Below are 16,908 nucleotides of genomic sequence, written 5' to 3' on the forward strand. Positions count from 1 at the left end.
TAACGGTACATAAGTGAATATATATTAAGAATTCCCAGGACCAAGGGTTGCTATTTCGGCAAAAACTGTCCAAAATTGGTTAGGGTAGATATTACAAGCTCTACTTATCTTATCTTGTCTTGAATAGACCTGAAACTTGATCGCTTTAATTTGTGCTAGACCAGACATAAGATAAGAATTAACCCTTATACCCCTGAGTCTGAATTTTTCTCCAAAACTCAATAAAGATTTATTCGAAAAAAGGTTCTGCAGTAAAATCAAAAGAGTAGAGATAAATTACGGGTTCTTGGCACTTAAACCTCTTCTAATTAATTGACTGAGCATCTTTTCCCCTTACTAGCATTGTATGTCTTGCTATTATGAGAGGGTCTTAAGTGTTTTAACACCTCATCCGGAGTCATCATTTGGCTCAACACGTATCTGTGAGCATTGGCTTGCTGAACAATACGCCTCCGAGCTACTCTGTCTTTTCCGGTCTTTCTCCAAGTTTCCAGTCGGAGCTTCTTCAGATCTTCGTTCAATTCGTCCTGATCTTCGCCTTTCTCTTGCTCTCCCGATGAATGCTTTCGCGTACGTTACCTTCTTTTGGGCTCTTGAATCATACATTCTTGTAATATGTCCCAGTCATCTTATTAGTTTTCCTTGCCTTGAATTAGCAGGTCAAGTTCGCTTTTCCATCTTCCGAAATTTAATATATAAAAACATTTTTTGGAAGTTCGGTTCTTCAATCTGAATGAAGAACGGTAGTTAATGGAAACTCTTTTGTAAAATCAAACGGTACTCAAGTCCACAGTACGTTCGACTACGTCTATTTGTTCATAGCTTAGCATAATCTGTTAGGAGCTAGATTGTATCCAGCTGTTTTCTATATAGGTTCCGTCATTGAATGACTACCACCTTGAAGCCTTTGAAAAATTCTAACTCTGACATTAATGGAAGTTGTTTTGGAAGCTAAGTCTTTGCCATCTGGAAACCTGAAACCTGACTGGACCAACCAAAGATTAATCTGCTTAGCACAATCAAACTCGTTCAACTAATAAGAACAACGCGAAGTCACTAGTTTACTAGTTCGATTTTTACTGATTTGAATATTAAATAATTTAAGTTTATATGTCTTTTATATACACTTGAATCCTCTCAACCACTTCTCCTCGAAATGTATTCCAGTTCCAGTATAGCTTCACTCCCACTTTTGTTATAAATAGTTAAAATGAAAAAAAAAATTCTACAAACGAAAGTAAAAGTGCCTAAAAACATATTTTTCAGTTTCCATTTCTGCTAACATTTGTTACACATCTCTATTCACCGCCTATTCTACTAATGCATACAAGCAGAAAACAATCAGCGGTAAACAAAAACAAATTCTGAGCCAACCAACTGCATAACTATGGCATAACTTTTGATGCGTCTGAAATTCACATAACACTCCAATTGTCTATGTATAGACTGCGCTATTTTAATGAGTCGCGTTCTGAAAAAAAAAAAAACAGATGAAACTATGTAACAAATAATAATGGCAAAAATAACTATGAAATATTTTACAAATTACAAGCAAACTTTTAGTTTTTAATATACACCATTACATAGATATGAAAGCATTAGAGCAGAACAGGAAATATGTGTCTGCCGTGATTATTGGAAGTGGTAGGAAATACCCGGAGGGAAATGTATTGCGAAAATATGAGGACAGGATTGGAGATTAGGGATGTAAAAGAGTAATAAAGTTTACTAAATTAGATTGAGTTTGACTCTAATAAAAGGGTTGTTCAATTTTTACAAACCATTACAGAAATTTTTATAAAGTACCCACCCTAAAAAGAATAAATATCTCTGAGATTGTTATTGGATTTGTTTCTTGACTCAACTCAGTGTGCCAAAATGTGATTCCAATAAGGCTTTTGAAGAGTTGCTTCCACGTCAGATAACCTCAAACATGTTAACCTCATTAAAACCTGATTGTTTCCGGTTGGATTCATAACAATTTTCATCTACCAGTATCTGGGATTACTCATTTGCTTGGTGCTGCAAACTTGACATAATGGACGTTTCAGAGAGCTCGTTCACAAAAGTGATCGTCCAAAAAGACACTGAAAAAGCATGAGTAACTCATTCGAGGAATTCATTCGTTTGGTGCTCAAGCTCCATAAATTTGCGGTGGTCCCAGCGGCCGAGCTTAAAGTCAATGACAGCGGTACATGAGCTTTACCGGGAGAAACCGGAAGGGACATATAACCCTCCTAACGTTGGGAACTGGTGCGTAGAGTCTGGTGTTTCAGATATCATGGACCGCCTTCAAATTCCATAGACGGTTATTTGGGGCTGAGTTTGTAGCCAAATTCCTCTGGTATAGTAAGAGATGTATATTCGGAGTTATTATCAAACATTATTATCAAATCGAATTGGTGGTACTTTCGTAAACCAGTGATACTTCAATGAAATGGAATGGACGTCTTAACTAAACGATCTTTCAGACCCTTAAACGAAGGGAGGCACTTCTACTTCTGGAACTTCTCTTTGTACAACGGATATTAAAGTTTTTCTATGAACGTCAACAGTTTTCACTGACTTAGTTGCATAAATGACAGTTTACTTTGAACTATGATGGGTTTCTGATGGTCGGATCTTCTAATTATCGATCGGTCCTTGTTGCAGAATGACAGTTGATTTTGAACTATGTTGGGTTTCTCGTGGTCGGATTTTCTAACTATTCTAAACTGAAAGACCAGACAAACTTAATAGCTTGAATTCTAGAACAACCAGCTTAGTTTGATATTTGTAAATTTCAGAATTTCTTACCTTTGCCTTTACCTTATAACTATAGGTGGCTTATTGAGCTCCAGATAGTTATGAATCGTCCTTCAAATTGTCTCTAAACTTTATTCCAACATCATAAGTATCTACAGAGATTATTGGCAATGATCCAGATTAAATATTGACAGGTTATTGACCATACATGCCGAATCGTAAGAAAATAGATTTAGAGCTTGTCGCTTGGACCTCGATATCCACCAAAGGAAGTCACTTTCGAACCGGCTATATAGATAGAATGGTTATGAATACAAAATTGAGACAATAGTGGCTCCAATACCTGACATGACCTGTGAACCAAGTGTCCAGTAAGGAAGCTCCAACCGAACTGCCATCCAATGCATACTAACATATGTACCATATGAGCATATACATAACAAGTGTTGAACCTTAACGGTACTTACTTTGATTTTAATAGTCTGTGTAGTAAGTAATATATACACATAAATGCCCACACCAAGCACCAACAACTAATTTCCTTTCGCAAGCGAGCATTACTATCTGCCGACGTACGCTGTGTATGAGCAATTTTTAATGTAGGAGCAACTCTAAGTGTAAGCACTACTGTTAGTGTCATTGTGTGAATATGCGCACATTATCCTTGATCCTTTTTATAACTATGCGCCTGCACAACAACAAAAAACAACAACATACCGGTTGTTTTAACGCATATAAAAGTATTTACATGGACCACAGAAATTGCTTTTCACAATTTTTTTCTAACTTTCATTACAACAAACATTACTAAGCATGTATGTTGTTGCGCTTTTGTGCTGCTCACATGCATACACATACATACATATATATAGAGTTATCGACGCTAAAGTTTAAATAAAATTCCACTAGATCTAAACCGCAGTGGAGCACATTAAAAAATGCAAAAAACAACACGAATAATATACCGTAGCTAACGGAAGTCGGCAAAGCTGGCGTTAAAAAAAGAGCTATGGCATCAGCAGTGTAAACCTCAACTAAATAAATAGCATTTTCCACATCATATCCTGTCGGCTGGAGTAGCTCGCAGCTAGAGAGAGCGTGTGTAGTGTCTAGTCGACATAGTGGTGAGGCAGCAGCACAACAGTAAAGCGGCAGTTAAGTGAAGTTGCTGTGCGCTGACTGCCTGACTGCTGTGGGTGCTTGATTTTTTTTAACTTTCTCTCGCTTGCCGACAACTGCTGTGCCTTATTCCGCCCCTCATCTAACTGTTTGCTTATGCTGCTACAATAGCTGTCGCCCGTTTTCCGGCTGTTAGTCGCTGCTATCATTTTCATTTCATCTACACCATCTCGCATTTCCCCTAACATCCTGTGGGTGGTTCTTTTTCTGCTTTTGCTGGATTAACATTTGCAGGAATATGTGAATAATAACTGTCTGTGATTAAGTATTCGATGCTTTTTGCTGAGTCATAAGGTCTTGCGAGGTCTTCTTAGTCACACAATTTTCTCCTCGAAGCTTCCTTCCTACTTCTGCTCCTAGAATGTATCCCCAAACAACGGATCCGAAAGATTTTACATGAGCTTCATCAGTCCTCATTGACTGCAATTAGAAATTAACGAGTACTCAAGGATTCGACCGATCCTAAACTCATAGAAGACAGTTGTTTTGGGACCGTTGTGATATTATGAACGGCTTATGGTTCTCAAATTGTCTACTTTCTTCGTTTTGGAACTTTAAGAGAGATGAGCAATCAACTCGAGTGATTTGAGAAAATTCTTCCTTAAGCTTAATCATCATACCGACAAAGAAGTATCAGATCAACCGAAGACGATTTCTCTGTTCAAGGAAATCAGCTTAAAGATCCGACAAAATTAAAGCTTGTAGTGAGATCCACGAACATATATTGAACTTCCAGTGGAATTTGTAAATTAAATTAGATTTTAATCATCAATACCTTATAGACATTAGGAGACTTAGTTTTGAATCGTTCTTCAAATAGGACGAATATTTTGTTTCGAAGTCATAGGTAGCTGCAGAGACATTTTGACCATTGGCGACTTCGCCGTAACGGATAGGGTTAATAGTAACATAGAGAATAATAATACTTGGTTTGGTTAGGTTATGTTTCGGAACTGGTTCCCACATTAGAGATCACTAGGATCCTACTTAATGGTTGGAACTCGAGTCCTTTTTTCAGAACTGATTTCCACATCAGAGATCACTAGGATCCTACTTAATGGTTGGAACTCGAGTCCGTTTTTTTTTGTTTCGGAACTGACTCCTACATCAGAAATCACTAGGATCCTACATAATGGTTGGAACTCGAGTCCTTTTTTGGAACCGATTCTCACAACAGAGATCACTAGGATCCTACTTAATGGTTGGAACTGGAGTACTTTTCGGAACTGCTTTGAGCTTATAAGAATTAGCCTATTAAGAATCTAAAGACGCGACTAATTTTGATTCCAGCTAATTTATCGGTTTCATCGAAGTCATACCCAATAAGCGATAACGCTATAGACGAGAAGAAAGAGTTTATATTTTTGTACCTCGCAGAATAGAAGAGTTTGTTCAGTAAAATTAGCTCCAGTGACATAGGCCGACTGTCTTGGGAATAATTCTTGATTCTTTTTTTTATCAATTGACGTCCAATGGTTATAATTTTGTTGGTAATCGACGGTTCAGTAAAGAATTGAGGTCGTTATCAGAAAAAAGGTAGACACGAATAATTGTCAAAAAAGAAAAATCTTCGTTTAATTCGTTTTTCCATCTTGATCGGGCCCTTTTTCTTGCTTCGCCGATGAATGCTTTCGCGTCCATTACCTTCTTTTGGGCTCTTGAATCATCCGTCCTTGTAATATGTCCTAGCCTGTTACCTTAACGTGGCAATATATTTAAGAAAATAAACAGAAAGCAGCCGTCACTGATGCTATAGAAGCAAAAGAAAGGTAAGAATTATCCTACCACAGAGAGTATATCTTATCTAACCTATCACTACACGACTCACATTGTGAAACAAAAAGTGCTCAGTCTGATGAGTTTTCATTTACTGTCATCTACCTTTTGTTGAATCCTCATACAATCCTTCTTGTCCTCCACTAACCATTAATTTTACTGCCTACCTACATCCATCCGTATTACTCCCACACACTCATAAAAACTTTAAAAATAAAATATTTGAATTCTGATTTTCGTCACTTTTCCATCGTTCTCTCGTCTCCTGTATTCTCATTACGCACTTCGTGCACACTCACGCTTCGTCGCCTTTCAACTTCGCTTCCTGCCATCCTGTATGCCATTGTCGACTTTTGGCGCCTTTTTGCCTCAACTTAAGTCATCAGTCATCATCCGCAACACCCTTTTCACACCAACTACATAGACTTTTTGGCTGTGAAAATTATGTATATTTTAAACTTGAGCGAAACTTTTCATATTTGTTTTAAATGTGTTGCTTCAACGAAGTTGTTGTAAAGATTAAGCGCAAATGAGTCAAGTGTGTTGCCAACTATGATGCTGGGGAGTAAACTAACTTTGAAATGTACTCTTAGTGCTTCCGGTAATTCATTGTATTATCAGCACTTGTGAGAATTGCTATGAATTTTTGAACTCGTCTGCAGGTGGAATGTAATTCATTTGTGAATTGTTGTGTTTTTTTATTGCTGAAAAGGTAGAACTTCCTTGAGTGTTACAATTTATTTTGATTTTTTTAATAAATAACACAAAAGTTTTTTGTTTGGAATGCTACAATTGCAGACAGAATTATGTAGGTTGAAGAGACTCAGCATTCTGTTTTCTTTTCAAAATCATATTCCATGAGAAAAGTCAAAGAGAGTGAGGAACGTCTACTAAAGACCCAACAAAATTTTCCTAAAGCAGCTAAAGAGCGACTTATCATTAGACCACTAAAGGTTTCTAGACAAAACTATCAACATCACTTATTAAAGTTGAATCTCCAGGCCAAGTTTTATTAAAAGGCGAGAATTCTTTGATCTCATTAAAAATTGAGACAATCGGCATTTATTGTATGATCCATAATCCCCGAACATTTTTACTAAAGCCGAAAATTATTCACCCGAGTCAACGTTTTTCCTTCGAAGAGAGGACTATAAAACTGATTTTCCTTAAAAGGGTGTCCGAAGAAAACCCTTCAAAACTGTTACCCTAATTTTATCGGTAGGTTCTCACTGAAAATAGTCGGTACCCTTGATAAGAGACAAGAGATAATGCAGCCTGATAAAATAGCTCACGGATTCGACCCGAAATTCAGTCCTTCTTAATTCCACTGATTTCTTCTCAATTCCTCCTTAAATCCATCTTTTTTACAGAACTTTCATTGTTCTGATCCTCGCAGACCGACTCCTAGAATAAATCCGATATTTGAACGGAGAATTTTGCTGTAGTTATGATTTCCTAAAAACAGCAATATGATTTTCATTAAATCATTTGGGTTGGAAGAAAATGTTGAACAGGACTCAGCGTCCACGGTGGTCCAAAGGTCAAAAGTTCTCCGCCAAAATAGTCGATTTAAATCAATTTTCATTAGACATCGTCTAGTTAAGACTCCGGGATCTCAACCTACCTACATTTAGTCTTCTCTTTTGGAAACTCTTTCCGAAGAAAGATGTCGCTTGGTTTCGGATGACAAAAATTTCTGCATTTTTATTTAGGTTCCGACAAAATATTAATCAAGTCTTCAAAGAGGCTCGAAACATTTCTTTGCAATTCTTAGGAATAGTACTCAAAAATAAAGATAGTACTACTAAAGAATTATTCACATTACTCTTAAATGAGAAACTCTAGCCTTTCTTTGATTGGTGGCATAGAATCAACCTTGTTTACTTCATAAATATAATACTTATAGATAATAACTCCAACGCTCCGGCTAAATGCGAAACTTTTGTTGTTTCTTTCACTAACTAACTACCGTCTAAGGCTGTCAAATAGTCTGCACAAACTTAAAATTATGAGAAAAACGACAGCTGTTTTATTTATGGATTTACTTACTGAAATGCGTTGGCATGCCACATGCAACTCGCGCTCAAGAAATAAATATGGTATAAACAACGGCAACAACAGCGATACAACAACACATATCTGTACAAACACGCTACTATATAAACGCATTTAAAACAAGTTGGCGAAAAGACAAGCGAAATAAAAGCAAGAAAGCAAGAGGCTTGTGCTACAGAGTTGTAGCAAAGTGCTGATAGACAAATTATATTGATAAAAGGTGGTTCGAATGGCGGTTGCTTTGTAGCTTTGTAGAATTTAAGGAATAAGGTATGAAACTTAGTGAAGATTTAACTGATTTATATGAAAGAGTTTGCAAATGCAGACTCGAACGGTTTAGATGACGTTTCATCCAATGTGCTCAGAGCTCTATTACGGTTGTTGGCTCTGCTGTAGAAATTACTAATTACTTGATATTGATTTCAAGGGTTTAACTTGATATAAGATTGTAGCTCTGAGATGTCATGAGCAGTCCTTTCCTTGATGCCATGTGCGGGTCACTGGTGAGAGTTGTACTTTCGATGCAATTATTCGGAAACTCGAAGCAAACACCCGTCTTCTCAGAAATCACTGGTTTTATATTCAATGCTTTGGTTAGATTTAAAATTGATCGGTCCTTTCGACCACTCTACAATATAAGTTCGTCCGTCTGGAATAAGAGCTCTGTAGTGCTCAAGAGATCAGACTGAAAGGCTTTATAAAGAGAGCTCAGAGCATTGAAAACTGTCTTTCTTTCAGTCACTAAGGGCTCTGCTGTTTATAAGTGATGACTTTTTCAATTTCTATCAAAGTCACAAAGCTGAAAATGAACCTCGACGGAGTCCTTTCGGACAAAGTCCTTTTCACACCGTTCTAGGTCTCGAGCTAAGTGAATGATTCCATGATGATTGAATCAGGACACTCACAGTGGTCGAACAGACTGTCAAACTCCCTCAAGCTGCTCTAGGACTCGAGATGATAAAGTAAATGAACTCTTGTCTTGGATCGTTGAGCTGAATCGGGATTTCTATATTTCTGAAACGCATCGAACAGCCTATACTGTAGCAACCACGTATTCCTTCGAAGGATTGAACCGTGGCCTGGTCGAACAGACCGTCAAACTGTTTGCACAAACTTCTAACTAGTAGCAAAGGCGGTTGTCTGGTTTTGATCAAAACAGTATTTCTTCAGCTTCTTTCAGCTTAAGGCGACTCAATTTATTTAAAAAAAAAAAAATAAATTTTAATTTTTAACTGATATCTTCAATAACAAAAATTCAATAAAAATATGAACCACCCTATACCAGAGCACGCGCCGCACATTGCTATGCCATGTCGTATGTGTAATTAGAATTTCGGCGTAGACAATTTGTGCTTTATAAGTTTTTGATGAACAGGCAAAATGGTTGTCTTTCATGGCAGAGGTTATGAAACTTTGTAGCAGCGCTACATACCTACAAACAAATAGATAGATAAATATACATACAAACATACATACATATACATATATATATAGACATACATACACCTACATATAACATTCTACTATCCTGTAAATACTTGCCACCACCACCACCTACCTACAACCTTTTCTTCACTCTTCACTACACACAGTAATTTATGGAAATTACAGTTTAAATTAAATGCATTTTTAATAAACCGCCAACGCAGCGACAGAACGCTTTTAAAACCTGCGACTATGAAATTGTAAAGTAGTTAATTGCATACAAAGCAAGGAGCTTCTCTCTCTATATAGGCAAATATACGTATGTGGCAAGTTGGTGTAGCAAGCAAGTCGCGGCAGATAGTTGACAGAGTCAAAGGACATAAAAAGCACTTACGGTATACATATATAAATATATATCGTATATCTCAAGTGTCTTGGGAGTGCAGTGAACCCTTTCGTGGTCGTGCCACTTACATATTACGCGGCTACAAATTTATTTATGTTGCACGGTATGCACCTTAAGTAGTTGCGTGAATCAAACCAATTTTGAACAGGTGAAAGTAATTAAGGTTAAAAGCGGGCAAACGGAAGATTGCCGTTACTAAGAATATCATTGAATTAGTAAAGTGGTGAAGAAGGCAAAGAAGGAAATGTACGCATTAGTGTTGTTGTTGTATTATTTCTTGTTGTTTCAAGCGCTAATAAATACCTGTAGACTGCGTGCTAGCATTTTTTATGCCACTCTAGTGCTTAAAACTAGCAAATAAATTATATTTTTAGCAGCAAGCTTAAGTTCTGAGAGCTTATAAGTTGTTAAACGATAAAAAAAATATAAAAAAATAAAATAAAAATGTTTGCAATAAAAATAATTTGGCTTAACAAATAATGCTTGAAAACATTTTTAATGCATATGTTATTTTCGAAAATTTTCCGCGCACAACTTTTAAATCACCAAAAAATCACATTTATTTACTCATTTAACTTTTTCTAAATTCCCCATCCCTAGTTTCTATGAAATCCCCAAAGCCTTACACCCTCGGCTCGATGTGTGGCACAAATCTCATTTGTTTTCATTTCCGCACTTGAAATGACTAAAGTTTCTGGCTGTGCCACTCAACAGCTCAACGAAAAAATATAAAAAACGACAATAACAACAAAAACACAACAAAGTTACAACAAAAACAAAAAATGACAACAAATAAAACACACTAAGAAAACAACAACAAAATTCACGAAAAAAACAACTACAAACAACTCAATGAAAACAAAAAACACACACGAAGATAACAACAACAAAAACATATATATTCGCAAAAAAACCCCCGAAAAAAGCAACTGACAAATCGTTTGCTGGCTTTCTGCACTTAAGCGCGCTTATCAGCGTCGTACAGTGCGTATGAGTGCCATGAAAATTGCGCACAAAGGTCAAATACAAATAAATTGGCCATTAGAGAGCAAAGCAGCAGCAGCAGCACAATATAAAATAAAATCTAATACAAAAACGCCAGTGTTGTTGGTGTGCGCAAATTTGTATTGTATGTTGTTGCGATTTTTTTTAAGCAAAAAAAATTTAATTAATGATTTGAGGCAGCAAGAATGACAGAACTACACGTACAATGTTACTTAGATCATTTGAATTTGGAAACTATAAGTTATGTATGGGATAATGTGGGTGAAGACACAGAAAATACAAATATATTTGAAACAGATACATATAACGAAAATTTCTTTTCGGCCCTTTCAAGTCTGCCAAATGTTAAACCTTCTTTAGTTCTATAGTGTAGTCCATCGTTAATATGAAATATTGATGAATAATATTGAAAATTTATTTCTTCAACCATGAAATGAAAATTTTTATCTTTTTCGACCAGAAATCTTCTCCGTTTATCCCAGAAATATTAAGCATACTTCTCATATTAAGAAAATACTGTATAAACCTTTAACTCTATACACTTCTTTTCTACATTTCATAATTCAATTCTGGACGCTTCTGGTCGATCGCCTGTTTCAAGATGCAAATTCATAATACCCCCTCGTAGAAGCCCCACTCCTTACACGACCTTGCACGACCAAGGGAGTTCGCCATGGACAGGAACAGGGGGGTAATCACTTGGCGCTATATCTATATGGAGGATACGACAAAACCTCCCATACGAGCCTCCGTAGCTTCTGACGAGTCATGAACAAAGTGTATGGTCTGCCGTTGTCCTGATGGAACACTACACCCTTCCTGTTGGGACGATTCAACGGGCCTTCGACCACAACTGTTTTCGCTTGATATTGTCGTATGTGATCCATTTTTCGTCGCCAGTCACCATTCGGTTCAAAAATGCGTCGAGTTCGTTCCATTTCAGCAGCATATTCAATACTTTTCAGTGTACAGATAGCTTTGAGGTCAGAATTCAATAAATTTTTGAGGACCTTAATATTACCATTAAGAAGGAGATTTTTCTGTTTCGAACTGGTTTTAGATCCTCAATCGATTTCCGATGTACAGGTCAATTTGCTTCTGTATGAAAATACATGAATCGTTCGACAACTTCTCTTCAGACAAGGCCAGACAGACAGGAAAGACAACACAAGCCATGACATGCGTCATTGTTTAGTCTTGTTAGGTGTAGGTTGTCACATAAGAAGTTGCCTAACCCGATGTTGGTTCAGACTTATTCAGAATAGAGTTGCCACCACATCAAAATAAGTAAAACTGAGAAAAATATTAAAAAATTTGTATCAAAGGAAATCATTGAGGTAAACCTATGGAAGGTAGTCGGGAATCCTCTAGTTTAGGCAAGTGTTGCCACCCATTCAAATATATAAAACTGATAAAACTGATAAAAAATATTAATACTCTAACGTAAAGTGTTAGAAAATTCTTTTTAGGCTTATAGAAAGAGAGTTGTGGCATAGCGTTGCCACCTGCATTTGTCTGTTTATTAAAGCCTTAAGTTCGGCATAAGCCCTGACAAATGTGAAAGTACTGGCACCAAAAAAGATTGTTGCATGTTCACCAGATTTGAATGAATATAAATCGATGGAACTTAAAAAGAGAGAGAGAAATAAATAGAGAGTTGTGCTTTTAGCTTTTTGAAAATGTCCTTCAAGGTTCCTTATAATTTGTATGGCAACATTGAAAGCATTATGCAAGTATTTTCAAGTAGATTAGAAGTAAAAATTCTCCACAGACAGCATAACATTCTTCAGTGCCAGTTCTAGTTAACTAACTAGATATCTTCAACTCTATTTAAGGACACTAAAACCATTAAGTAAGCGACTTCGAAAGAGAGCCTCCTTCACTATTCTGTCAGATCAGTGCATAAAATATAAAAATATGGTTTCTATTGTTTTGTGGCAGTATAGTACGCGAACACACCTAACACCCAAGGACAGCACTATCAATCTGTGGCAACACCACATAAAGCTTAAAAGTTTTTGATTACTAATGCAACCATGCATTTTGACGTTTTGTTTTGTATTATCTTTTATGCTATTGTACTAATTTGTTATATGCCAATAAATCATTCTTTTTGGTTTAACCTTCAAACTGATAGCACGTGCACGGTGCTATACTGGTGACCCCGACGAAGCGGCAGAACATACTGGCTACCCCCACAAGTGAGAAATCTTTCGAAAATAAAAATATGCTCAACGACGAGCAAGAGACACCGGCTCCAGAGCAACAGGCACCAATGCGGGTGGACACGCTGGACCAAGGGAAAGTTAAGCTCCCAGATTTCGTTGAGGAACATACCGACCTATGGTTCTGGCAAGTCGAGGCGGCATTTGAAGCAGCAGGTATCGTGTCCGACAGAAAACGATACTATACCATAATTGGACAACTGCCTACGCGCGTTATGTACAAACTAGCTGATTTCCGTACCAATCCACCAGCACGCAACGAAATGTACGAAAACCTAAAGGCTCGAATCATTAACGAGTTTGCCGATAGCACACAGACCAAACTAACAAAACTCCTCAGCGACTTATCACTCGGTGACCGCAAACCGTCACAGTTGTTAGCCGAAATGCGGACAAGGGCCGCAGCTACACCGGTTACAGACGAGCTCCTAAAGCAGTTATGGCTCCGGAATCTGCCTGAACAAATACGCGCAATTCTATCCGCAGACGAGCACATAACATTGGTCAACGCAGCAACGATGGCCGATCGTATCATGGAGGCTACTAAAGACAGTAACTCATTCATACACGCCGTTCAACAAAGCCCTCAGCAGACAGTAAACAAACACCCACAGCAAAGCGCCGGCAATGAACCTGCAAGTCAAGCAATTCTAGAAATGCAACGCCAGATCAATGCGCTCTCACGGGATCTCCGAGACATCAAATGGCCACGCCGCGACAACCAACGAAGACCAACACCTACACGATCGGGTTCACGAAGTCGCGAACACCACGACACATGCTGGTATCACTACAAATACGGGACGAGCGCTCGTAAGTGCAGGCCACCATGCAAGTTTGACCGTACGGCCGGCAGCACACAGGAGGACCCAAAAAACTAGTACCCCCAGCTCAAGCCATTGGAGGCGCTTGCCAGCTCGGCCACGGCAACAACAACCTCCGCCTTTTCATAAAAAACGTTTACGACAATCAACATTTCCTCATCGACACCGGAGCAGATATATCGGTGATCCCAGCAACCGCAACAAACAACACTCATAAACCGACGATTACCCAGTCAATTTACGCGGCGAATGGAACGCCAATACAAACATTCGGACAGAAAACTCTTAAACTAAATTTCGGTCTCCGTCGCCCATTCGAATGGACATTTTGCATAGCCGACGTAAAATCGCCAATTATCGGCGCGGATTTCCTAGCGCACTACGACCTGCTAGTAGACTTAAAAAACAAATTATTAATCGATAAAACGACGAGATTACATACATATGGTATAACGCGAGCTACAGCTACCACTGGCATTAAACTTGTTACGGGTACAAACAAATACACAGAATTACTCTCAGAATTTAAGGAACTATTCGCACCGTCACCTAATAAACGCATTGCCAAAACTGCAACGTTCCACCACATCGTCACGAGCGGTCCACCAGTGAACGCAAAACCACGTCGCCTCACACCCGAAAAACTAAAAGCCGCCAAAGCGGAATTCGAATACCTGATGGCGAAGGGTATTTGCCAGCCGTCCAAAAGTCAATGGGCTTCGCCACTTCATATGGCCCCTAAAAAGGACAATACCTGGAGACCGTGCGGGGATTATAGGGCACTAAACGCCGTCACCGAAAAGGACAGGTACCCCATTCCAAATATCCAGACATTTCATCAAGTATTTGCGGGCAAAAGCATATTTTCCACTATCGACCTAGAAAGGGCGTACCACCAGATACCCATGCATCCCGACGATATCGAAAAAACGGCCATAACAACTCCGTTCGGCTTATTCGAATTTCGATACATGACATTTGGGTTATGCAACGCGGGCCAAACATTTCAACGACACATCGACAGTGTGTTTCGAGGATTAGACTTTGTCGTACCATACCTAGACGACATCTGCATCGCGTCCTGCACCGAAGCTCAACATAAGCAACACCTTCGAATTGTGTTCGAGCGTTTAAAGCAAAACGGCTTAACCGTTAATGGCAATAAATGTGTTTTTGGCCAGTCAAACGTTAGGTATCTCGGTCATTTAGTCACACCCAACGGTATTTTGCCACTGCCTGAAAAAGTAGAGGCAATAAACGCTTACACGGAACCAACCATCGCAAAGGACCTACGACGTTTCATAGCAATTATCAACTTTTACCGAAGATTTATACCCGGCGCCGCACGTACCCAAGATATCCTGCAAGCGCTTATTCCGGGCAACATCAAAAACGACAAACGCAAAATTCAATGGACCGAAGAGTCGCGAAAAGCATTCAACGATTTTAAACTAAAATTAGCCAATGCAACCCTGCTTGCGCATCCACAAGAAAACGCACAACTCACACTATCAGACGATGCATCAGACAACTGTATCGGAGGCGTGCTGCACCAAATAAAAAACGACGAAGCGCAGCCCCTAGGATTTTTTTCCCGCAAGTTAACAACATCTCAACGTAATTGGAGTACATACTCAAGAGAACTTTTCGCCGTGTATAAAAGCGTTAAATACTTCGCCGACCAACTCGAAGGTAGATGTTGCTCGATCTACACCGACCACAAACCAATCACTTTCGCTTTTAAACAGAAACCCGAAAAGGCAGAGCCACGACATCTCCGATACTTGCATTACATCAGCCAATTTACGACCGATATACGTTACGTAAAGGGTAAAGAAAACACAGTTCCTGATTTCCTTTCACGCATCAATGTAATGCAACGCGAACCTATCGACTACGAGGTCATTTCGGCAGAACAGAATGCGGACAGTGAACTGAAATCCATTCTTCAAGGAAACGACCGCTACAGCATAATTTTGACTAAGATGCCCGTGCTCAATTCAGCAAAACAGATATATTGCCATATCTCAAACAATAAATGCAAACCTTACATTCCGAAGTCATGTCGCAAAACAATTTTTAACGCTATACACGACATTGCACATCCTGGTATTCGAGCGACTACCCGACTCATCAAACAAAGATTCGTCTGGCCCAACATTCACCAGGACGTTGCAACCTGGGCAAGGCAGTGCATACCATGCCAAAAATCGAAAATTCAGCGGCATAATAAGACCATACCTGGACGTTACGATACCACAGAGTCACGTTTCGACCATATTAACATCGACATAGTCGGCCCACTACCGCCTTCAAACGATTACCGATACCTACTAACGATCGTCGACAGATTTACGCGATGGCCAGAAGCAGCACCTATCAAGAACATAACGGCTGAAACTGTCGCCACCACACTCATAGATACATGGATCACGCGATTTGGTGTACCTTCTAAAATTACAACGGACCAGGGGCGACAATTTGAATGTCAAGTTTTTAAGCAGCTCAACGAAAGACTAGGTATACGTCACCTGCGCACAACCGCATATCATGCCCAAGCCAACGGTTTAGTTGAGCGTTTTCATCGTACACTAAAAGCAGCACTAAAATGTAAAGATCGGCGAAACTGGGCAATCGAGTTACCGCTCATCATGCTTGGACTTCGATCAATATTTAAAGAGGACATACAGGCAACACCAGCGGAACTAGTTTACGGAAAAAGCCTGCGACTACCAGCAGATTTTTTTACCGAACCGAAGCCGTACCCAAACGAAGCAGAGTTTGTTCAAGAATTCAGACATGCAATGGAATCGATACGACCGACGCAAACGGCACACACACAAAAACAAAACCATTCATACAAAAGGAACTCCATCAATGTACGCAAGTCTTCGTGCGAAACGACGCAATGGGACCACCACTGCAGCAGCCGTATGACGGACCATTCACAGTAATAAAACGTCATCCGAAATATTTCACGCTGGACATCCGAAACAAAATTAGAAAAATTTCAATCGACAGGCTGAAAGCGGCATTTACCGACGACAACAACATCATCGACGAGAACGCAGGGCCGACTCCAGCTGAGATCAGCGACTCTCAAGTAAAAACCACAACTCGCCTGGGAAGAAGAGTTCGATTCCCTAAACGTCTGTGTCTGTAAGTACACACAGATTGAAAGGGGGGCTGGTTGTGGCAGTATAGTACGCGAACACACCTAACACCCAAGGACAGCACTATCAATCTGTGGCAACACCACATAAAGCTT

At 39.0% G+C, this 16,908-nt stretch overlaps 1 protein-coding gene across 1 annotated transcript; it reads left to right on the forward strand.

The window, feature by feature from the left end:
* The first annotated feature begins 12,589 nt into the window (after positions 1-12,589).
* On the forward strand, positions 12,590-13,697 carry LOC128921815 (uncharacterized). Its single transcript, XM_054230253.1, has one exon. The coding sequence runs from the start codon at positions 12,819-12,821 to the stop codon at positions 13,695-13,697; it is 879 nt and encodes a 292-aa protein (XP_054086228.1). The 5' UTR covers positions 12,590-12,818.
* The last annotated feature ends 3,211 nt before the right edge of the window (positions 13,698-16,908 follow it).

This window comes from Zeugodacus cucurbitae, chromosome 4 (genome assembly GCF_028554725.1).
Source record: "Zeugodacus cucurbitae isolate PBARC_wt_2022May chromosome 4, idZeuCucr1.2, whole genome shotgun sequence".
Lineage (NCBI taxonomy): Eukaryota > Metazoa > Arthropoda > Insecta > Diptera > Tephritidae > Zeugodacus > Zeugodacus cucurbitae.

Bases quoted from the DNA above. Each gene is read 5' to 3' on its own strand.
- LOC128921815 (XM_054230253.1), top strand. From the start codon at position 12,819: ATGCTCAACGACGAGCAAGAGACACCGGCTCCAGAGCAACAGGCACCA.